Below are 25070 nucleotides of genomic sequence, written 5' to 3'. Positions count from 1 at the left end.
AGAAAAAATAAAAAATTGAAAAGAATTGCTGAATGGAAATTGAAATAAGCAATGTTGCTTTAGCAGGTAAGTGACGAGAAATTTGAGGAAGACTATAACATAATAACAACTACTCCCTCCGTTTTAATAGAGTTGTCCATTTTGAGAAATTTTTTGTCCCAAAAATATTGTCCTCTTTTAAAAAGTAAACAATTTTTACACTCAATTTTTCTATAATACCCTTATTTAAAATCCACTAATGAGTAAAGTAAAAGTAAATTTACAAAATCTACAAAAGTAATAATTACTTTTCTTAAACTGTGTGATAAAAATAAAAAGGACAACTCTATTGAAACGGAGGGAGTATGTATTAACTTTTAATGTTATTCTGCCTAGAGGCTAGATAATTATTGACGAGTTGGCGGCTATTAAAATGGTTCCACTTGTATATTAAAAATGCCGCAAGAAACCTGCAGTATTTGTTCAACGAGGCTGAGCTACGTATAAAGATTATTTTACAATTTACACCAATATTCATCCTATATACTGTATATAACTGCTCTTGATATTTTTTTGTCAAAAAAAAATACCCACCAGTATATTAGAATGAATTATTGTGTTGTCATGTTACTGTGTAATTACGATAATACTACTATTAGATTGTCAGATTGTCACCAAATTGTTTGAACTTTTTGATGAGTTAATTATTAGTATGTTTATTTGTTCACGCTTCAAGTTTAACGTGTATTTGCGGGAGAAAGTGTGCTAAGATCATAATATCATCATTGAGGCCTCATTCAATAACTTGAGGAATTGATTATTTGACAACTCTGACGCATACCATTGATTATATTTTAAAATGTTCAAATGCTAAGAATTGCTATTTCAAAATTTCCAATAAATAAATCATATGCTTACAAAATTTATTTTTAAAAGGCCTAATCATTCAAAAAACCCTCAGCTTTAATTTTTTTTTCAATTCCACCCCGACGTTGAAAATTTGTCAATTTTACCCAATTTTGAATTTTCCATTTTCAATTGTACCCAAATTTTTTAATTTTTGTTAATTTTTTAACTTAAATGATAAAATCATTCAATTAACTAAGTTTAAACATGAAATTAAATTCTTTTTTATTCAAAAAAGTACAAATAAGTGCTTTATTTTTAAAAACTAACTAAAACCTATAATCATATTAACACTAACTTAAATTCTTAATTAATTTTACTAAATTTAAATAAATTTTAAAAACATACAATTAATATATGCTAGACATGGAGAATGTTTTAAACAAATTTCCAAACGAAAAAGACGTTAATTTAATTTTTCAGGGTACAATTGAAACACAAAAATTCAAAATAGGGTAAAATTGACAAATTTTCAACGTCAGGGTATAATTGAAAAGGGGCTAAAAGGTCGGGTTTTTTTTAAAACATTAGACCTTTTTAAAAATATAGTTTATTATATTTTGCATTGTTTTTTTTTTTGGTACAGGGTCCATGAGGTTTCCTGAACGGGTCTCAACTATAAAACGGCACCTTTAAGCCTTCCACATTCAGACTAATCCCCACTCGAGCCGTGTAGGTCCCTTGCGGGAGGCAAACTCTGGCCCCAAGTTTTAAACGGCTGCATACATGAGTACGGTTCGAACCCGTGACCTCACTTAAGTTAGAAGAGCGCCTTAACAGCTCATCTACGCCTTAGGGTTTATATTTTGCATTGTTAATTGAAGCGGGTGATTCCCAGTTTTCTTTAATCCAGTTTATTTTATTTTTCCGATTACTAAACTACAAAACGTTTTTACAAAATGATTCACCCGTTATATATTTTGGTAACTGAATTTTTTTTTTTACATCTATGAGAGGTCGCTAAAGCAATGCAAACTAAGAAATGCTTAGGTGAAACGTAATTTTTGATTTAAACTGCTATAGTAACATCTCATTGATGTAAAAATAAATGTTTAGTTACAAAAATTTAACAAATGAAACAATAATAACATTTTTATACAAGGCTTATCATTTAATAACTGTTGAATTTTTTAATCCGTTTTTATCCCTGCGATATTAATTTCTACTTTAATTTATTAGTAGAGAGCAAGATTACAGAGAGAAACTAGAACAAGAATATTTCAAATTCAAACTGAATCTGAAAACAGAATATCTAAGATGAGATTCATTAATATCTGTAAAGCCACAAGAGTTTAACAGAATGATCTTCTTGTAACGTCCTTCATATGATGATATATTTGCAAAAGCAGTCTTGTAGCTATTAAGTTTTTCATTGGAAATTCTTATCTAGACCCGGTTCATGAAAATCATAGATATATCCAATTAGATGTTAATAAAAAAGCACGACAACAAAAAAGATCAAATAAAAAGCTGAAATGTAAAATAATAAATAATCTTGAAATAGATATCAATTTCTAACTGATTTTGAAATTCTAATGTCTAAATATGAATAAAAATAAATCCAGGTAACCCCAAATTTGAATATAACAAGGTTTTAGATAACACTAACCAACTAAACATGAATAAAAATAAATTAAATAATGTATGAGAGTTGTTATTCAAGAATAGTATATCATTATTAATTTATTATAGATGTGATAGTTATCTAGCGCAAAGAATTAGTCAGCAATTTATTTCCGCACGAAACAAAGAGTCAACGTATAAATAAACATAAAAATAGGCAGCTTGCACTTCTTTTTCTATAAAAACTCGTTTTCTTTTCTATTTTATTGCAATCTGCACATAAATATGCTAACAGAAGAGTAGCAGACATGCAAACCGTACGTAAGCCTGTATTCTAGGTTTTTACATGGACTCATTCAACTATAAACTTATGCATGCATGATTTGAACAATCTTTATTATTCTCTTATAATCATTACAAATATAATAAACTCTCATCTAATTAGATGGATTTGACTGTTTAGAGACTCGAACTTAAAAAATTTATAATTTTTAGTAAGTGAGAATATCAATCAGACCATTCCGATATCTCTATTGATGCTTTTAGTTAATTTGCTGCTTAGCTTAAAGAAGTTGTTAGATTGCAGCTCTTTACGATTCATGATTTACAAGAATATTTTCGAATGGTCGCTATGCGACTTTGATAATTTTGCTACACATCAGACAAAGTAACCTTCTACATCTCTAGTAAATAATTAATTGACCAGCGTAGTAATAGATAGGAGAAAGGACTATAAGCATATATTAGGTAATATATTACAGCACATATCAAATTATGGAATTTTTTTATTTAGATCTGGTCTATAAATCTTTTTTGGACCTATCTAATTAAATTTTAAAAAAATGAAAAGAGAGAGGGAGATATTTGTATTAGATTTGTAACATTTGATTAGTTATCGACAAATCTACAAAAAAAATTCCCCAAATTATACATGTTCACCAAACAAATAGCAAACAATCTTGTCAAAGGTTATACGGGTAACTATTGACACTGCGCGTTATTTAACTTTTCTAAAATTATAGAATGGATAATGAATTTTAATACGTATTAATTAGTTATTAAACTTTTAAATTTTTGATTTCAGAGGGTTATAAGCGACTTTCGGTTAATTATGCATATGTGGTAATCAATTTTCAATTATTTATGATAAATAATGCCTTATATTTTATATATACACGTAATCAACAAAAAATCGACTCGAATTTTTTTTAGTGACAAAAAATCTTTCTATCTTAACATAATAGTTTAGTAAATAAAATAGGTCTAATCACTCAAAAACCTCTCACCTTTAACCCTTTTTGCAATTATACCATGACGTAAGTATTTTTTTAATTTTATCCTAATTTAGATTTTTATATTTCAATTGTACCCCAAAGCATTAAATTGACATCTTTTTACTTAGAAAAAAGTTTTAAATAATCTTTCATTTTTATATTATTAATAATATTAGGATCTAATTGAAATATAAGCTAAAAATAAAGAATTATTTAAAACTTTTTTTTAAGTGAAAAGAGGTCAATTTAATGTTTTAGGATACAATTGAAACACAAAAAGGCAAAATAGGGTAAAATTAAAAAAATTCCTACGTCAGGGTATAATTACAAAATAGGCTAAAGATGGAGAGTTTTGAATTATTAGGCTAATAAAATATTATATTTTGAATTTCGATCGCTATTTTGCAATTTCAAGAAAGTAAAGTGACCCCAAAATCAATTGTTCTAAATTATTATTATTATACCGTCACCGGCTACTTGTATTTTTTTTAATTAATTAGAAATAGAAAAGCGTTTGTGGGAGAAAATAAATCCACGACTTAACAGTTGGCTATGCAGCACTTATACATTTAAAGTATAGCTTATTGATATCTACTTGTATTAGTATATCATCATGATTACATGTGACGAAAATTAATTGTTTAGAGACATAAAACGACTTCTCAAAACGACAAAAGTACACACTAAATTTATATTAAACATACATTAATTAATGGTGTCGATTGATATGATAAAATAAAGAGAAAAATTGACAATTGCACAACTTAAGCCAAAATAATCAGAAAATTACGCCCCAACTTTTCTATTTAGATAATTAGCTTTCTCTTAATTTTTTTTGGAAAATTGACCTTTATATATTAGAGAAATACGATTTCAACTTATAAGGTAACAGTCAGCTCATGATCCAAGATTCTCCTAAATTTGCTCTCAACATTTGAATGAAAGCAAATCTTACCTAATCAGCCAAATCTTTGAATCCATGAAAAAAGATATTCGGATCTTAACACATAGAAAGATTACAGAGAATTGAATCATAAAAGATACAAACAACCGAATTGATCAAAGATTCAGAGCGGACGTGGAGGTCGCGATGGTGGAGGCCGCGGTGGTGAGTTTGGGTTCCATGATGAAGGTCGTTCTTGTTTTCAGCAATGTCCTCTTCTCCATCTCGTCTTTGTATCATCTACGCCAGCAGTGATGTCATTTTACCAGCTGCGTCGCTCCTCAAAAATGAAATCGCTGCCGTTCTTCCCACCATCAGCAATGGCACCACCAGTGAAGAAAAATTGACCTGTCTTAATGATCCTCTAGTTTTTTTATTTAATTTCTTTGTGATTTGAAGAAATTGTTTAATTTGATGGTTGTGGATGATGATGGTTATCGGTAGTGGTCTGGTTTTAATGTTGCACTTTAAGTGTTTGAATAAATGCTTATAAGTATCTATATTGTTTCGGGTGTTGGTTAACCAATGGTTAATCTTTGGTAAATAGTTGGTTAACTTGTAATAAATTTTATTTTGAATACATCGTTGATAATTTTTTAGTAAATTGTTGGTAAACTTGAATTATGTATTTTAAATAAACTGTACCTTTTAAAAAAATTATATACAGCAGGGTGATAGGAGTAAAATACTCCTATATTACGAGTCTCTTTCGCATCGCTTTGTATACTTTTGTTGCATGTTTCGAGTGATTATATCGCTTATTACGTGTTTTACTGTTTCAGGATGAACGAAGCGTATGTGAAGGGTTTTGAGTCCAAAAGAGCAAAGAATCGATGATATGTGGAAGTCGAGAGAGAGATTGAAGCAAAGGGCGAAGAAAAGATCAAAGAAGCCTTTCTCCTGCATGGTCTCGATCGAGAAGCACAATTTCACCTTGCTTCTCGATCGAGAAGAAGAGCAAAATTCGGCAGGGATTTTGGACATCAAGCTTCTCGATCGAGAAGCTGACTTTAATGAAGCTTCTCGATCGAGAAGGGCCAGAATTCAGCATTTCAAATCAGCTTTGGGTCTTGTGCTCTCTTGGCCCACTTCCACTTTTGGACAAACAAGCTTGTAATAGGATGTTTTTTATTTCCTTTTTGGGCTTTACTATATTAGGACACCTTATGTCACATTTTAGGGTAAGCCTCTTTTGTAGCAACATTTATTACTCTAGTAATTATTCCCTTAGTTGGGGTGACTTGTTCTTGGAGATTCCTCCATTGTTAAGGATTTTTGAAGCTTTTATTTCCAGATTTTGGGTTTTGAATTCATCTTTAATACAAGCTTAGTTATTGAATCTTCATTATCTTGTTCATGCTTTATTGTTCTTCATTGTTATTTGAGGTAAGCTTTCTCACTTTTATTATGATGATTTACTATTGCTTAGTTGTTGTTTTTACTTTAATCATGAGTAGCTAAACTCCTAGTCTAGGGGTTGTTTATGATTGCTATGTATGATTGTTAGATGATTGGTTAGGGTTGTATGGGTTAGGGTTTTGTTGTGTTCAATGATCTTAATGCTTGAAATAAGTTAGCTCCTTATTTGATGATTTGTGTTTGATTAGTGAGGACGAGAGTTAAGCTAATTGAATAGACCTTGTTAACCATAAGCTTAAGACCTAAATGCGCGAGAGTGATTTGGGGATTTAGCGGTTGTTTGAGTTGCGGATTAATCGGATTGATTGTTGTAGTCGACATCCACTTGTGCGAGAGTGATTTGGATTTCGACTCATTAATCAATTGTCGATTCGTCAATTTCCGGCTCGAGAGAGCGGATTTAGATACTTTAGAACGGCTCGACCCGAACCAACACCCATATACCCGACCTATTACCTAGGAATCTCGATGGCATGATTAGCAACCCTTAGGCGCTTTTAATTATCGTTTTTAATCCGTTAATCAATTAATCGTTTAATTCTTAATTGCTTCTTAGTCTAATCAGTGTTTGTTTAATTTTAGTTCCGCTGTTTTTAATCAAAAATCCAACTACTCTTTGCTTTCCGAATTGAAAATCAAAGTCAATTTCATTCACTTTAAACCCCTTGTCTTCGTGGGATCGACATCCGACTTCCGGATTACTACGAGTTGGCATTATTGCGTGAGCATTTTTGTCAACAAGTTTTTGGCGCCGTTGCCGGGGAATAGGTTGCGTTTAATTGATTGAAAGTATTTTGAATTTCGGTCGAGTTAGCGTTAATTTCTGTTTTTACTTTTATTGTTCATTCTTGCGTTTTCGTGATTTACGCTCGGTTCTCTTGTCGTTGTTTGTGTAGGAATTTACCCTTTGTGTATGCATAATACACGGCGTGCTAATTTCCCGCTAGAACCTTTTCAAGAGGATCTCGGTAGTTACGAAAGAGGAGTGAGAAGAAGAGCCCGGATTCCTTTAGTTATGGAGGGTGACGGACATGGTTATGAGGTAGAGGAAGGATTCAATCCTCTAGTGGACGAAGGGGAACAACAATACCCACCCCCTCCTCCACTTGAGAATGTGAATCAACAAAGGCAACAAGAGCGACCAAGGGAGGTTCGCCCTCGAGTGCAACCGCAAGTGCAAAATCAACCGAGGCAAACTTTGGGCGAGTTCTTCTTGCCGGATGTGGATAATGCCACGTTTGGATGTTTTGCTATGCCGGTTCAAGCGGCAACTTTTGAGATCAAGCCGAGTACTATCCAACTCTTGGAGAACCGTTGTGCTTTCTTTGGGTTGAAGCATGAGGACCCAAATGCCCATATAGCCAAGTTCTTGGGGGTCCTTAACACGTTCAAGCTTCATGGGATAACCGCGGACCAAATCAAGCTCCGGATGTTCCCTTTTTCTTTGAGGGATAAGGCTAGTTTGTGGCTTCAATCTCTACCCAATGAATCGATCCATACTTGGAGGGAGTTGGCTCAAGCTTTCCTTAACAAGTACTTTCCACATGGCAAGACAACGAAGCTAACCAAAGACATTCTTGAGTTTGTGCAATTCGACGGGGAGTCGCTCTATGAAGCTTGGGAGCGTTTTAAGGATTTACAAAGGAGTGTTCCCCATCATAAGCTTAACAAGGAGCATGTGATTCAGATTTTTTATGATGCAACGAATGTCACCACTAGAGCGACTATTGATGCGGCTTCGGGGGGGTCTTTGATGCAAAAGACGTATGAAGAGGCTCTTGAGTTGGTAGAAAAGTTGGCCATGGTTAGTAGCACATGGGGACCCACGGAAAGAAGGGCACCGGCTAGTCAAAAGTCGGTAATGACGCTTGACCAAGTTAGAGAGATGGAGGCTATCAAGGAAAAAAATGCTTCACTCCAAGCACAATTGGATGCTTTGAAAAAACAAGTTGCGCCTAGAAATGCTCCGGTGGCTTATGTTCAAGTCGGATGTGAGTTTTGTGGTGATTTCAACCATTCGGGGGGAGAATGTCTAGTTACGGGGCAAGCTTTGAGTGAGCAAGTAAACTATGTCGGGGGTCAAAGACAAGCAAATGATCCTTATTCCAACACCTACAATCCCGGGTGGAGGAATCATCCAAACTTTGGGTGGAGAAATCAAGAGGGGCAAGGCAATGCTCAAGGGTCAAATCAAGCGGGTTCAAGCTTCCAAAGCAATAATAGGCCTCCACAACAACAAGGTCACTATCAAGGAAACCCAAACCATGGGAACAATTACGGTGGAAGACCACAACATCCTCCCGGTTTTCAACAACCACGGAATACGGATGAGGGAAATGTGCTTGCCAAGGTGCTTGAGAAATTAGAGAAAATGGAGCAAAGGGAGAAGAACCAAGCTTCCACTATTCACCATTTGGAAACTCAAATTTCTCAAATGGCTATCTCACTTCAAGGTAGAACTCAAGGAGGGTTGCCATCCACGACGGAAAATAATCCTAGAGAACATGTTAAGGCGGTAGAGCTCCGAAGTGGGAGAAACCTTGAGAAAGCAAATGGGAAGAAGCATGTTGTGGAGGAAGATGAACCCCAAATTGTGATTGATATAGCAAGCTCAAGCCAAGAAATACCAAAGGAGCGTGAGGAGGTGGCTATTGAGGTGGAAGAGCCTTATGTGAGACCGCCACCGCCACCACCGTTTGTACCACCGGTTCCATTTCCAAGCCGGTTAAGGAAAGCTCAAGGGAACGAAAAGTTTCATAAGTTCCTTGAGATTTTCAAGAAATTGCAAATTAACCTTAGCTTGGCGGATGCACTCCGGGAGATGCCGCAATATGCCAAATTCTTGAAGGATATCATTACCAACAAACGGAGTTGGGATAGTGGTGCAACGGTTCCCATTCCGGAAGTTTGTAGCTCAATCATTTTGAATGATTTACCGGCTAAGTTGAAGGACCCAGGGAGTTTTTCTATACCTTGCACTATTGGCACTATGAGTTCTATAAATTGCTTATGTGATCTTGGTGCTAGCATTAATCTTATGCCTCTAACTCTTTTCAGGGAATTATGTGGAGATCAAACCGTGAAGAGCACCTCGATGGTACTCCAACTAGCGGATCATTCATTGAAGAGGCCGTATGGGATTGTTGAGGATGTGCTTGTGAAAGTGGATAAGTTCATATTCCCGGTTGATTTTGTGATCTTGGATTATGCGGTGGATAAGGAATGCCCAATGATCTTAGGGCGGCCCTTTATGAACACCGGGAGAGCTTTGATTGATGTGCATGGAGGAAAATTGACCTTGCGAATCGATGAGGAAACGGTTGAGTTCGATATGAAGAAAGCAATGAGGAGTACCATCGAGGAAGAAGAGTGCATGAGGGTTGATTTGGTAGATGAAGTTGTGAGGGATCAAGTCGAGGAAAACGTGGAAGCATTCAACCGGGGAACGTTGGAAAAATTTGACAATTTCACCTATGACCAGGAGCTTCTCGATCGAGAAGCACAATTACACCTTGCTTCTCGATCGAGAAGAAGAGGTGAAATTGGCAGAGATTTCCAACCAAGAGCTTCTCGATCGAGAAGCAACTCCCAGTCCACTTCTCGATCGAGAAGCTCAGGAAGGGGGAAGATGTCGCAAGTTTCAAAGGTTGTCTTCCATTCCGATGATCTTAGTGATGCATACACCGAAGATGATGAACCTAAGCCGGAGAATTTGAGCAAGAACGATGGTGTGACTCCTCCATCCTCCGAGTTACCACCAATTGTTGAAATGAAGCCGCTTCCGGCTCATCTCCGGTATACTTTTGTGGGGGAGAATGAAACCCTACCGATAATCATCTCCAACAAGCTTTCTACGGAACAAGAAAAGAGGGTTGTGCAAGTGGTGAAAGGGCATGTGTTAGCCATGGGGTGGCAAATCTCCGACATTCGTGGCATAAGTCCTCAAGTGGTGATGCACAAGATCCACCTTGAGGATGAAGCCAAGCCTTGTACTCAAAGGCAAAGAAGATTGAACCCTAATATGAAGGAGGTTGTGCACAAGGAAATAGTAAAGCTTCTAGATGCCGGGATTATTTATCCGATCTCCGATAGTGGTTGGGTTAGTCCGGTTCAATGTGTGCCTAAGAAGGGAGGAATGACGGTAGTGGAGAACGAGAAAGGGGAACAAATCTCTACACGCACGGTTACCGGGTGGAGAGTTTGTATTGACTATCGAAGGTTGAACGCGGAGACTCGGAAGGACCACTACCCGCTACCATTCATCGATCAAATGCTTGAAAGGGTGGCGGGTCACAAGTACTATTGCTTTCTCGATGGATATTCCGGCTACAACCAAATCTTGATCTTTCCGGATGACCAAGAGAAAACAACGTTCACATGTCCCTATGGTACTTTTGCGTACCGACGAATGCCCTTCGGTTTATGCAACGCACCCGCCACATTTCAAAGATGCATGACCTCGATATTCAATGATATGGTGGAAGATATAATGGAGGTATTCATGGACGATTTCTCCGTTTTTGGTGACTCGTTTGATGGTTGTTTGGCGAATCTTGAGCGTGTTCTAGCACGGTGTGAGGAGACCAACTTGGTGCTTAATTGGGAGAAATGCCATTTCATGGTAGAAGAGGGAATTGTGCTCGGGCATAGAATCTCGGAAGCGGGTATTGAGGTAGATAGGGCAAAGACAGAGGTTATAGAGAAGTTGGTGGCTCCGGTGACGGTTAAAGGAGTCCGGGCATTTTTGGGCCACGCGGGTTTCTATCGCCGGTTCATCAAGGATTTCTCATCCATTGCGAGGCCATTAACGAGTTTGCTAGTAAAGGATGCCCCATTTGAGTTCACCAAGGAGTGTCAAGAGGCTTTTGAGAAATTGAAGGAGGCCCTTGTGACCGCTCCTATTATTTCATCTCCGGATTGGAACTTGCCTTTTGAGCTTATGTGTGATGCAAGCGATCAAGCCTTGGGATGTGTATTGGGTCAACGGAAGGACAAGAAAGTGCATGTGATCTATTATGCAAGTCGGACAATGGCGGGGGCCCAACTCAACTACACCACTACCGAAAAGGAAATGTTGGCGGTAGTTTTTGCTTTGGATAAATTTCGGCAATACTTGCTTGGGTCCAAGTGTATCATCTACACCGACCATGCCGCTTTGAAATACCTCTTTACCAAGCAAGATGCCAAGCCAAGACTAATCCGATGGATCCTCCTAATGCAAGAATTCGACATCGAGATTCGGGATAAAAAGGGCACGGAGAATGTGGTGGCGGACCATTTGTCAAGATTCGAGAATCCGGAGCCAATTCCTCTCGGTATGGAAATCAACGAGTGGTTTCCGGACGAAACGCTTATGGTGATCCGGGAAATGGAAACTCCATGGTATGCCGACATTGCTAATTTCCTTTCATCTAAGGTAATGCCTCCGGATTTGACGCACCATCAAAGGAAGAAGTTCCTTTCCGATGCTAAGAGGTTTCTTTGGGATGAGCCGTATTTGTTTAAGGAATGTGGAGACGGAATGTTGCGGCGTTGTGTCGCTTTGAAGGAAATGATGCCCATCTTGGAGGCTTGTCATACATCCGATTACGCCGGTCATTATGGAGTGGCGAGGACCGCCGCTAAGGTATTGGAGAGCGGATTCTTTTGGCCTACCTTATTCCGTGATGCTAAGGACTTTGTGAGCCATTGTGATAGGTGCCAACGGGTTGGGAACATTTCTAAAAGGGATGAGATGCCGTTAACTTCGGTACAAGAGGTAGAGATCTTCGATGTTTGGGGGATTGACTTCATGGGTCCCTTTCCGATGTCGCATGGGAACTTATATATTTTAGTTGGCGTATGTTACGTATCGAAATGGGTGGAAGCGGAAGCTCTACCTACCAATGACGCCAAGGTAGTTTTGAAGTTCCTCAAGAGGTTGATGAATCGGTTCGGCACCCCACGAGTTATTATTAGCGACGGTGGATCTCATTTTTGCAACCGGCAATTCGATGCATTAATGAAGAAGTACAATGTGTATCACCGGGTTGCTACCCCCTATCATCCGCAAACAAGTGGGCAAGTTGAGGTCTCTAACCGGGAGTTGAAGCGAATATTGGAGAAGACGGTGAATGGGACTCGCAAGGATTGGAGTTTGAAGCTCGACGATGCATTATGGGCATATCGCACGGCATTCAAAACGCCATTAGGTATGACCCCTTATCGCATTGTGTATGGGAAGGCATGTCATCTACCCTTGGAATTAGAGCACCGGGCCTATTGGGCGATTAAAAAGTTGAATTTTGATCTAAAAGCGGCGGGGGAAAAACGCTTGTTGCAATTGAATGAATTGGAGGAATTCCGGTTCTTGGCATATGAGAATGCGAAGCTCTACAAGGAGAAGACCAAGCGGTGGCACGATGCCCACATTTCCCCTAAAACTTTCGAAGTTGGATCGTATGTATTGGTGTATAATTCGAGGTTAAGATTGTTTCCGGGAAAGCTTAAGTCCCGATGGAGTGGACCATTTAAGATTCGGAGTGTGGCGAATCATGGTGCCATTGAGTTGGAGAATCAAGGAGGTGAAACGTTTAAGGTCAACGGACACCGTTGCAAGCCTTACTTGGGGCCTTTAACGGATCAAAAGGGGGAACAATGTTATCTCGACCCCGCCTCATGAGTTCTACAAGCAAGAATGGTCGAGCTTTTGACTTAAAACAAGCGCACTTGGGAGGCATTCCCAAGCGGTTAGATTTTCTTTCTTTTTACTTATTTCTTTCGTTTTAGTTATTTACTTTGGGAAATTTTCATTCTTTTTTTTGAATTAGTTTAGTTTTGTTTATATCGTTTGTTCTCTTTAATGCCGGGGTGTTCATGTTTTTGATGTGTAGAAAATAGAAAAGCACGGAGCTAATTTGAGTTGGGAAGCATTGGACAAGACTTTTTGAAGTTTTGAAAGAAGTTGTGCAGAAATCAGGGGCTTCTCGATCGAGAAGCCAATTTTGCCTATGCTTCTCGATCGAGAAGAAGAGCAAAAATTGGCAGGGAATTCCTTCAAAGAGCTTCTCGATCGAGAAGCTAGTTTAAATGGTGCTTCTCGATCGAGAAGCATGAAGAATCTGAATTTGAATTTCGAATTTTTTGCCAATTTTTGTTTCCCTAGGTCCAACATTTGCACATGGGGGTGTGAGGTGGTTCATTCTAGGCCATTGGATACATCAAACACAAAGCACAAGAAAGGGAATGTCATTTTCAAGGAATATTCAAAATTCAAAATTGAATTTCCATCTTTAAAAAACCCCTACACTTCATCTTCTTCCTTCATCTTGTCCATTTCAAGCAAAACACCATAACTTCTTCTCTCTTCAAGCAAAAATTCGGCCACCCCCTTTCACCACCTAAACAACCACCAAACTTCAACCTAAACACATATTTACCCACCCTTTTGCCTATAGTTATCATGGCCGGAACCTCAAGGGCAAGCAAAGGAAAGTCCGCCGCCACCGCACCCACCCCCGTTCCGAGACCTCTCCGAGGAAAGAAGAAGACCGCCTCCGGTGCATCGGTTGTGGGACCCAACACACCGGGTTCCCTCACAAGGAAATACGAAGCACCTTTCGAGATCCGCTCCGACGAGGAAGGCAAGCGTTTCCTAGAATTGAAGAGCCAAAAATTCGCCATTCCCTATCAAATTAATTGGGAAGATATGGGCCGTTTGGGGTTGATCGAAGAAGTGGAGCAATTCTTGGAGCCGTTGGGTGTGCTCACACTTGCTAAAGCGCCGGAGGTGGGGTATGAGGAATTGACTTGGGAGTTTTTCACAAGTCTTAAATTAGAGGAAGGGTACTCCAATTCGTTAATCGTAAGGTTGTTTGGAGTGGAATACGAATTAGGGGTATCCGCTCTAAAAAGGAAGCACGGAATGAAGGCGGATGGATTGCGCACCAACCCGAGGCAATTTGACTACAAAGGGGTGTGGAAAGAGGTATCGGATTTGGAGGGCTATCAAGCGAAGACGGCCAAGGTGAACGACATCAAGGACACCGCTCTTGTGGTGGCGGTGAAATGGCTTGGCCATACTTTCGGGGGGCGTCACGAGTACAACAAGGTGGGGGAAACCGAGGTTGTGATGATGAATGCTATGATGCATCCCGAGGTGGCCGATTATCGGATTGACTCCGCCAACCGCCTAATTACCACTTTTCTCGATGTTCCGGAGGCGGGCACAAAGCTCGGTTTTGGATGGTTGGTCACCCGAATAGCAAAAGAATTTGGTGTCCCCAACGAGAAGTTCGAAGGACTCACACCGATACCGTCTCGCTCCATTGATATCAAGCATCTTGACAAGGCCGGTTATGTTCACAAAGGGAATGTTGTTCCCTATTTCAAACGAGGCCCATGGCTAAAGGCGCACGGGCAAGAAGCGGCGAGACAAGCGGAATTCGGAGGTCAAGGTGGAGAAGAAGAGCATGGCGAGGAGGGTGATCAAGAGCTTGATCAAGAACAACCGGCACCTAGAAGAGAAAAGGAGCCGATAAGAAGAAGAGAGAAAGCAACGGAGGAACCGGAGGTTCAAGAAGAAGGGGCCCAATGGGGCCAACCATGGGCCACTAGCTCACATGGGGGAAGTAGCTTTGAGGATGAACAACGCCAATTTATGGCGGAGCAAAGGAGAATTTGGAACGAAACTAGATATGAAATGAAGCGGCTCCGTCATAGGCAAAGAAGGGAAGCGGAAAAATTGCAAGCATACTTCAATGCCCAAGGAGGGCCCCACTACCCGTCACCTACTCCATCCCCCGAACCCCCGGCGTTCGACTAGCGAGATTTGCATTTTCTAACCCTATCTCTTACAATTTCCTGTTTTATTTTATTTCTTGCTTAAGGGACTAAGCTAGAAATAGTTTGAGGAGGGTAGCGAAATTGTATCTCGTTTCTATCTTTTATTGCTTTATGTTGTGTTTTATTTTTGTTAATTTTAGTTGCTAGAGTTTAGTTAGGTTGTCGTGTCGCCTCCACTAAAGCTCTTGTACTAAGCATGTGAAATGAATCAAAAATGAGAATTAGTCACTTGGCAACGTGTTGAACCATATCAATGTGTATTATCTCTTGTGCCTTATTGCCATAATGCATTTGTTTAGATTTAACAACTATGATTAAATGCTTGCTTAATGGATGTAATTCGATATGACATGTGTGAAGGGATAGTGTTTAAATTGATCTTTAGTTATTAATCTTTGGATGTGATGGTTTAAACTTAATACGGTTGCATGATGTGCGAAATCGTGAAAAATTTGTGTTGGCATAATTTGGGCATAATTGGCATGAAAACATAGGGATTGAACATAGGCATAACACCACATTTTTCATATTGAGTTATTTCGAGCCTACTTGTCTTTGTGAGTGTTGCCTTGTCCGGAATTCCTAGAATTTGCTCGGTGTCCATTCAAAATTGCATTGTTGAGTGATTGATAATTAAATGACTATGGCATTAGGTGTAACCATTCTAGAGACCGCTTAAAAAGCCTACCTTTAACCTTTAGATAGCCAATTTTGAGCTTAGACCTTTGTTGATATTACCATGCTAACAACACATTCCCTTTCTTAATTTTCCACTTTCATTCACCCAACTTGACTTGACAACTAGTGTGAGGAGGAGAGGGTAATAGCTCGATGAACATAAAGAAGAGTGAACTTGAACTAAAAGTGAAATTAGTGCCTAAGAAAGAAGAAGAAAGAAAAATATAAAAATATGCAAGGGAAAGAAAAATCCAAAAAGAAAAAAAAAAAAAAAAAAAAAAAAAAAAAAAAAAGAAAAAAATAATATAAAGGCATGAGATTGAGTTAAGCGTTCAAAAAGAGTTCAAAAATATAAAAAGTCCAAGCTAGCCCAAGTTCTTATCAATGTTTTAACTAGTTTCAAGTCAAGTTTTAGCCTAAAGTATCAACTTTGATCTACCCCGACATTGGCCACGTTACAACCCGTGCAAGCCCATGAGATAATTGTTGATCACCGAGCTAAGTAGTGGAGTTTAGGACTATGAGCAAACCTATGGGAATTCCGTGTTTGTGTGCTTAATTTTCTTATCTAAACACTTGTGTGTTAGAGCGATACCTAGTGAGGATTTTGGTGCCTAGGTTCAATTGTTTATGTTTGATTATTGCCATGACTTGCCCTACATTGTTGCTTAACCAAAAAAATCGCATGTCCCGTAAACGATGGTGATGGCTTGAGTGTTCAAGATTAATGTTAAACTAATGCAATTGTGTTCTCTTTGCCTTCGCATTATGTCATTACAAATTGCATTGCTCATTTGTTCGCATTGATTATAGTTGTTGGCATTAGACATTTGCATTTGTACAATTTGGTAATGGGAGTATGAATATTGATGTGTGTTCAACCTTGCCAATGTCTCTAAGTTAGTTGTGGTTTAATGCATTTCTTGCTTGAGGACAAGCAAGGTTTAGTGTGAGGAGGTTTGATAGGAGTAAAATACTCCTATATTACGAGTCTCTTTCGCATCGCTTTGTATACTTTTGTTGCATGTTTCGAGTGATTATATCGCTTATTACGTGTTTTACTGTTTCAGGATGAACGAAGCGTATGTGAAGGGTTTTGAGTCCAAAAGAGCAAAGAATCGATGATATGTGGAAGTCGAGAGAGAGATTGAAGCAAAGGGCGAAGAAAAGATCAAAGAAGCCTTTCTCCTGCATGGTCTCGATCGAGAAGCACAATTTCACCTTGCTTCTCGATCGAGAAGAAGAGCAAAATTCGGCAGGGATTTTGGACATCAAGCTTCTCGATCGAGAAGCTGACTTTAATGAAGCTTCTCGATCGAGAAGGGCCAGAATTCAGCATTTCAAATCAGCTTTGGGTCTTGTGCTCTCTTGGCCCACTTCCACTTTTGGACAAACAAGCTTGTAATAGGATGTTTTTTATTTCCTTTTTGGGCTTTACTATATTAGGACACCTTATGTCACATTTTAGGGTAAGCCTCTTTTGTAGCAACATTTATTACTCTAGTAATTATTCCCTTAGTTGGGGTGACTTGTTCTTGGAGATTCCTCCATTGTTAAGGATTTTTGAAGCTTTTATTTCCAGATTTTGGGTTTTGAATTCATCTTTAATACAAGCTTAGTTATTGAATCTTCATTATCTTGTTCATGCTTTATTGTTCTTCATTGTTATTTGAGGTAAGCTTTCTCACTTTTATTATGATGATTTACTATTGCTTAGTTGTTGTTTTTACTTTAATCATGAGTAGCTAAACTCCTAGTCTAGGGGTTGTTTATGATTGCTATGTATGATTGTTAGATGATTGGTTAGGGTTGTATGGGTTAGGGTTTTGTTGTGTTCAATGATCTTAATGCTTGAAATAAGTTAGCTCCTTATTTGATGATTTGTGTTTGATTAGTGAGGACGAGAGTTAAGCTAATTGAATAGACCTTGTTAACCATAAGCTTAAGACCTAAATGCGCGAGAGTGATTTGGGGATTTAGCGGTTGTTTGAGTTGCGGATTAATCGGATTGATTGTTGTAGTCGACATCCACTTGTGCGAGAGTGATTTGGATTTCGACTCATTAATCAATTGTCGATTCGTCAATTTCCGGCTCGAGAGAGCGGATTTAGATACTTTAGAACGGCTCGACCCGAACCAACACCCATATACCCGACCTATTACCTAGGAATCTCGATGGCATGATTAGCAACCCTTAGGCGCTTTTAATTATCGTTTTTAATCCGTTAATCAATTAATCGTTTAATTCTTAATTGCTTCTTAGTCTAATCAGTGTTTGTTTAATTTTAGTTCCGCTGTTTTTAATCAAAAATCCAACTACTCTTTGCTTTCCGAATTGAAAATCAAAGTCAATTTCATTCACTTTAAACCCCTTGTCTTCGTGGGATCGACATCCGACTTCCGGATTACTACGAGTTGGCATTATTGCGTGAGCATTTTTGTCAACACAGGGACATAATAAAAAGATTTGTCGCGGTCTACCAAAATAGTAATAGATATGATATAATTCAATTTTTTGGTCTGAGTAGTATGCTATTGGTTGTTGCTTGGTATACCGTTATAACCATAGCTTAATTGTTTAGCGGTTGTTTTATTCAACCATTTTTTGACATATAAAAAATAATAAAACAAAAATTTAGCAAAACTTTATGTATGTTTTCAATTAAAAATACATGCGGGGTGTTTATAATTTTTTAACCAAATTGTTAATTAGGTAACCAGTTATGAACCAAACGATTACCATGTATTTACTAACTAACAACTTCACCGGTATGTAATAGGTTAAAAAAATCAAGTATAGTCTAATTCTGGTAAAAAAAAGTGATATATATTGTTTGAATCACAATGCAATACAAATTATAAATTAGATTGTATAACAATAAAAAATTGTGCAATAAAAAAATATAAAATATTAGATAACTAAATAGGAACCAACTGTGTATCAAATGTTATCCAAAATAGAAACCAAATATGTACCAAAAACTGGAGTGTACCAACTAGTATCCAAATGTGTTCCACAAACTACTCAAGTGTGTTTGAAACACAAACAAAAATATCAAAAACATCTAAAGTAACAACTATATTACAATCTATTCAAAGTTTTTCTTCAATCTACCAGTTTTCTATTTTGGTTTTGGTTCAAGCTCCTCGTCGCTGTCAATGTTTATATCAATCTTCATCTGTCCATAATTATTACAAGTCAACCAACGGTTTACCCAATATTAACTATTGGTTAACCAACACCTAAAACATTACATATATAATCGTTTTATTCTCATAAGCATTTCTTCAAACACCAAGAGTGCAGGTTGTGCGTACTAAAAAATCGAACTAGCAGTTGCAAATCAATTTCGACCATAGTCACTGCAAATCAATTTCCATGTTAATTAAACAAAATCAAAGAGCGATAAAAATGAAAGGGATCGAGAGAGATTGAATCACCAGTAATCAACAGACATTATCATAAGCATTTTTATTCTCGTAAACACACATTAACGTTCTATTCTCATAAGCATTTATATTCTCATAAGCATTTCTTCATCTTGTTATTGGTTAACCATTAGTTAACCATTGATTAACCAAGAGAAAATCTGATCATAATAATTACAAATCAAAAATTTCCTTCATCACCAACAAATTTGAATTTGTGGCTCACTAACAGCTGCAGCGGTAAACAAAGCCACCACCACCACATCAGAAGCTCTTCCTCTTCCGCCTTTTTTTCTCCGTCGAACTCACTCCATTCAATAACATAGCGCCGTCTCCGCCTCCATAGCAACAACGCGCCAACTTCATCTCCATTGCAGAGCAGCGACAGGAAAATAGAAGAGAGCAGCAATTGATTTTGGTCGATGGCGATGATGATCCATGCCGCCGCTGCTCCTCGATGATCCACGCCGCCGAGCAGCAACTAATTTTGGTCGATGGCGATGATGATCCACGCCGCCGCATCATCTATGATCCATGGAGAATTATTCTCTTTTTGCTTCATAATCATCAACAACAACCGCTGCATCATCTACAACAACCGCCACAATTTCCAATTCCGATTCCGATGACTCCATTACACCACCAACAACAAAAACAAACTGTGAATGCATTCAAATTCTGAAAACATATTGAAATATGAAATTTGAAAGAAAAGGAAACCATAATTTGAATGGAGAAAAGAAAGCCGAGAATCTCGTATGGAGAAAAGGAAGGCGAGAATCTCGCAAAAATCATAACATGCAATCTCTCTGATTTTCGAAACCGTATTCTTCAGTTTTTGAAAGTATAAAAATTATAAGGAAAAAGGTTAAAATTCGAATTTAGGGAGATGAAATAACAAATCTCAATTTTGAAACCTAGGGCCGTATATCTCTAATTAGTTTGGGCTAAGCCCGTAATCTGTCTAAAAAAGTCTAAAATAAAGGCCAAACCCATCTCGGGGTCCTTCTACTCTTCACTTTTTTTTCAAAAGGTCCCTCTATTTTAATTTGCCGTTTGCGTGTCCCTCTACTTCCATTTTTCTGGTAATAATGCCCCTAGATGGATGGAACACGGAGAGTGTGCTTCACTCTCCGTTAAATAACAAACATTCCGTTAAATTGAACCGATTTTGTTAATTTTTAAAACTTATGTATTAAAGCAATTTTCAAAAAAGAATCAGGAACTTATTTGTATTAGCTTCCATTGTTACTTAAAGGACAAATCTTCCATTGTTCCATTTAACTCTCAGAGATGTATTTAATCCTAAATCTTCCATCTTCTTCAACAACACCACCAGACCTGTTCTTTGTTATTTCTTCCATCGCCGCCGTAACAAGCCACTGTCACCGCTGTTGTTGCTGCTGTTTCAAGTATCCTTCGCCGACGCTCCAAGCCACCGTCACCGCTGCTGGCTTCTCTCAGATTCAACCTCGTCGTGTTTGTTCTGCTTCTCGTCGTTTTCCTCTTACTTCACTGGTTCTCTCCGATAATGAAGAAGACAGTGTTCTTTAAGGATTTAACAGTTACAGAACATCTCTGAGACTTCCAACGCTCACCAAAACCGACAAGGCAGAGTGCCTAGCGGATGAAATCGCCGACAAATTGAAAGATCAATTGCGTACGACTGCCGAAGAAAATTCCGTTCAACTATCAAACTACCCTGAAAATCAACATGCGGCATGGACATCAACAACACTAGAGACGGTGCCGTTGTAGCTGTGTGCGTACCCAAATTAGGGATAATTAGATTATGAGAATATAAATAGATGGTGGTTTAGGTTAATTAGGATCAATTTAGGTTAATTAGGTCTAAAATAGTTATAATTAGGGATAATTGAAATTTTATGTAATTAGAATTAATTAAATTTTAATCAGGGTTATTTAAAGTTTAAATTGGAATTAATAAGAGTTAAAAAATTTAATTAGGGTTAAATGTATTGTAGACCAAGTACAAGGGTTTTAATATTTTTTTTTTATAAAGTTCTAATGTTTAAATGTCACTTCTTTTTTGCACTCTCAATGACGGAGAGTGTGGCACACTCTCTACATTCCATCCATCGAGGGGCATTATGACTAAGAAAATAAACGTAGGGGGACACGAAAACGGCAAATTGAAATAGAGGGACTTCTTGAAAAAAAAAGTGAAGAGTAGAAGGACTTCGAGATGGGTTTGGCATAAAATAAATCATGACCACTAAAGTAATTAATTACTATAAGACTTTGCTTTCAAATTTGAAGAGATTTGCAGTGACTGATTGCGATTTAGTGATAGAAATAGCATATTTGTATATACTTAAATTTGCAATATGATTAGATACATTTATGTAATCTCTTTAGACTGATAATTATAGGGATCTATGGAGAAATTTCATTGTCGACATCTATCAAAAATTAGAAAATGAGGGGGGATGAAAAGTATAAATGTTTTCTTTGGTAATGATCGCATTATTAACGGAGATATTCCTTTTCCGGTCGCTTAAATTATAAATATTGTTCCTTAATCAATGATGAAGTGCAGCTTTTCCTCTCAGAAAAACCATTACAATAAATAACACATCACAAGAGAGGATCAAAACTTGAGCAAGTTAAGTTTTTTTTTTTCTGTTTTTTATCAAAATACATTTAAGAATGTACATTTGATTATCCCTTCAATTAAAATTTTATATTTCCTACAAATCTACGAAAATCAACTTTTCATCCCTATAAAATCAAATTAAAATTTGACAGCATACAATTAATAAATAATGATAAAAATATAATTATAAAATATTCTAGAAAAATAATATAATAGTATATTTTTGATATAGAAACAAGGGTTAATTTCAAATGCATACACGAACTTTACCCTAATTTGCAATTACAACATAAACTTTGAAACTTGGCAATGTCAGTAACCAACTTTCATTTTTTGGCAAATTGGTACACCGACCAATCACACAACGACACATGGCGGTATATTACAATGTCCACGTTAGTGTTTTTCGTATTTGGTGTATCGATTTGCCAAAAGTGTAAAGTTGGTTACTAATATTGCCAAGTTTCAAAGTGTATGTTGTAATTGCAAATTAGGGTAAGAGTAATTATCCCATGCATAGGTTGTGCCATGTCATACTTACAACAAGCCAATGAGCATTTGCGATAGGGAATCTTTTAATTATTATTTAATTTTTTTATCATCAACTTTTCCACATGGCTAACGCATCATTGGTTTGTTGCACGGATGACATGTCACATCGGTTGCGTACAATAATTTTTCTTAGGGTAAAGTTCATGTATAAATTTGCAATTAACCCTAGAAACAATTATTTTAAAAACAATTTAATAAAAAAAATTAGATATATATATAATTTACTGGCCAAAACATTTTTTAAATCCAAACATTAACATCTTTTATTAATTATGATCAATCATTTTAATTTTCACGACTATGTTCAATTTAAATTTTTTTTTTTCATAATTATATCCAAAATTTTAAATTTATGTTCAAGAATTTAAATTAAATATATTTAGCATTTTTATGAAATGTATAAATTAAATCCAACTTCATCATTTAAGCAAGCTAACAACTACTAAAAATGATAAATTAAAATTGCTAATTTAAACTTGTTAGTTGTTACTTAAACTAGAAATTGAATGCTTGTAATTTGAGATATATTTTTTTTTCAAATAATGTCTATTAGTTTAGATGGAAAAGTAATATATATAACTCCAATGAAATAATATACTATAATTGATAACTTTTGCAATCAAATAACAAATTTGGCAAAAACAGGCAGTTAATTAGACTTGTCAATTCTTGCTTGGTAAGATATCAATTCTTTTGAAAATAATAATTAAAGAGTAAGCATAAGTAGTTGTCTTCAGTCTTCACTAACTGCCAATTCTTTTTAAGAGTTCATTGGTCACTACATTCAAATATTTTGATTTTTTATCTTATGATAAACTTCCTCTACATTGATCATTGTATATACAATTTGAGATGAACAGGTTGTCATACTATATTAATGATAAAATTTAGTTAGAGAGCATTGATGTAACGAATGTTGATTAAAGAAAATCTTACCTAAATTCAATCTATGGTAAACTATTTTTGTATTACTAGCTACAAAAAGTAGATTCATAAAATTTAATTAAATTTTGGCTTTTATAGTTAAAAATCTATCACAATAGACAAATGTAAAATATTAAAAATCATTGCAACAAATATAAAATAACAATATTAATAAATTTTTATTATTGTTGTGAGGTTTCGGCTAACATAACCTAACTCAAGACTCGCCTCGAAGTAATTAGCAATGCATATCGGCATGGACGAATTTTAAGAGATTCACCTACATGAAAGCATTGCTCATACGGACTTCACCTGAGCAGACATTGAACGACTCCTCAAGGAGTCGGGATTACATAAAACCGAATTCTAAAAACATAAATGTCGCTAAGAGATTGAAGCCAAAATCAACTTATAACACTATAATCACGGAGAGAATATGGAAGACAAGAATCTTCTAGATGTATGTATTAAAGATAATCTCTTAAACGGAGTTAAATGCTAATACAGGAAGACATTCCTATTAAAAACTCTTTCTTGAATATGATTCTACCAAAAATCACACTGTAAAATGGGAAGCAACTTCCTAATTCGACTTTACTTTCTAAGGGAATCACTTTCCTTCTAGGACTCTAGAAGATGAAATCTCACTACTATAAAAAGAAGTGGGGGTATTGCCTATACAAGACAACATTTAATAAACTACTATCCAATTTAAAACTAAACAGATTTAAGCATCGGAGAGACAATCGGACAACCATCGTACGACGATTAGCTATCTACCTTGTTTTACAGATCATGATCATCGATGGGAGTACACCATCCATCAATAATATTCAAAAATAAAATACAAACTCACAGTGACCGCTATTTTCCAAAATAAATTGCATGTCGACTCCGTTAATTTCCTTGGTCTTCCGACCCGGTAACTCGACGACTTGCCGAATATAATTAGGATTCAAATATAAATGTTTGTACTAAATAAATTCTTAACTCCTAAATTGATTCTAGACATACATAAAATATTTATAAAATAAATCTAATCCCGATTATTTATTTGTTTAACCATAAACCTCTCTCGCGTGATTAATCCTTTAACCGGGATTGAATTTATTTTCAAATAAAAAGAGGTCATTTTAAATCTTTGGGGTACAGATGAAACATAAAAATCAAAAATAGGGTACAATTGAACTTTTTTCTAAGTTAGGGTATAAACGCAAAAAAGTTACAAGGTGAGTTTTTTTTAGTAATTAGGCTTAAAAGAATTAGTAGATTATAAGATAACCTAAACACATTTATATGCATGTGGATTATTACATTCTATTCCATTTGTAATCAAATACTCCTACCTATTAATCATTATATTTCTAATATAGTATCTGAAATGGGTCTGGCCAGAATTTTTAATTCTCTGATTGTCCGTTTCAATGTTCATCTCTAAGTGGCCGGTTATGTATTGTAGCTGAGTATTAAATCATTCATTATAAATGAGTCACATTATAACTTAAGCATATTCATATGTATGTGGATTTTACATTTTAACTCATTTACAATCAAATACTCTTACAGGTTAATCAATAGTATTAATAAGGAAAAGATCATGAATTTGAATAACTGTACTAAAAACGGCTCTAAGGAAACAGTTATAGACTGAATTCTTGATGTCTGTTTGTTTTTATTTGAAAATCCATTTGTTGTGACTTGTTCATATCTCCTATGTTACCAAATCACCTAAACAAATCCACATACTTCTATAATAGCTAAAAGGAAGCATTGAAATTGAACATAGAAGCATTTGAAGGAAGACGTAATACCCAAATCAAACCTACTTCCAAAAGCACGTGTCAGTGATCAAACTCTCAACTTTTCCATCATAAAAACTGTAACATCATGTTAAATAATCAGTTTATTTTAAAAAAAAAAAATATCAACTCTTTAGGTGACTACCCACAATAGTGTTATCTGG

At 36.5% G+C, this 25070-nt stretch overlaps 1 protein-coding gene across 1 annotated transcript; it reads left to right on the top strand.

The window, feature by feature from the left end:
• Positions 1–6872: 6872 nt before the first annotated feature.
• On the top strand, positions 6873–12745 carry LOC126674989 (uncharacterized). Its single transcript, XM_050369554.2, has one exon. The coding sequence runs from the start codon at positions 6998–7000 to the stop codon at positions 12743–12745; it is 5748 nt and encodes a 1915-aa protein (XP_050225511.1). The 5' UTR covers positions 6873–6997.
• Positions 12746–25070: the final 12325 nt, after the last annotated feature.

This window comes from Mercurialis annua, linkage group LG1-X (genome assembly GCF_937616625.2).
Source record: "Mercurialis annua linkage group LG1-X, ddMerAnnu1.2, whole genome shotgun sequence".
In the NCBI taxonomy this organism is placed as follows: domain Eukaryota; kingdom Viridiplantae; phylum Streptophyta; class Magnoliopsida; order Malpighiales; family Euphorbiaceae; genus Mercurialis; species Mercurialis annua.
Note: the sequence above shows the minus strand (reverse complement) of the source record. Positions and strands in the feature narration are given on the sequence as shown.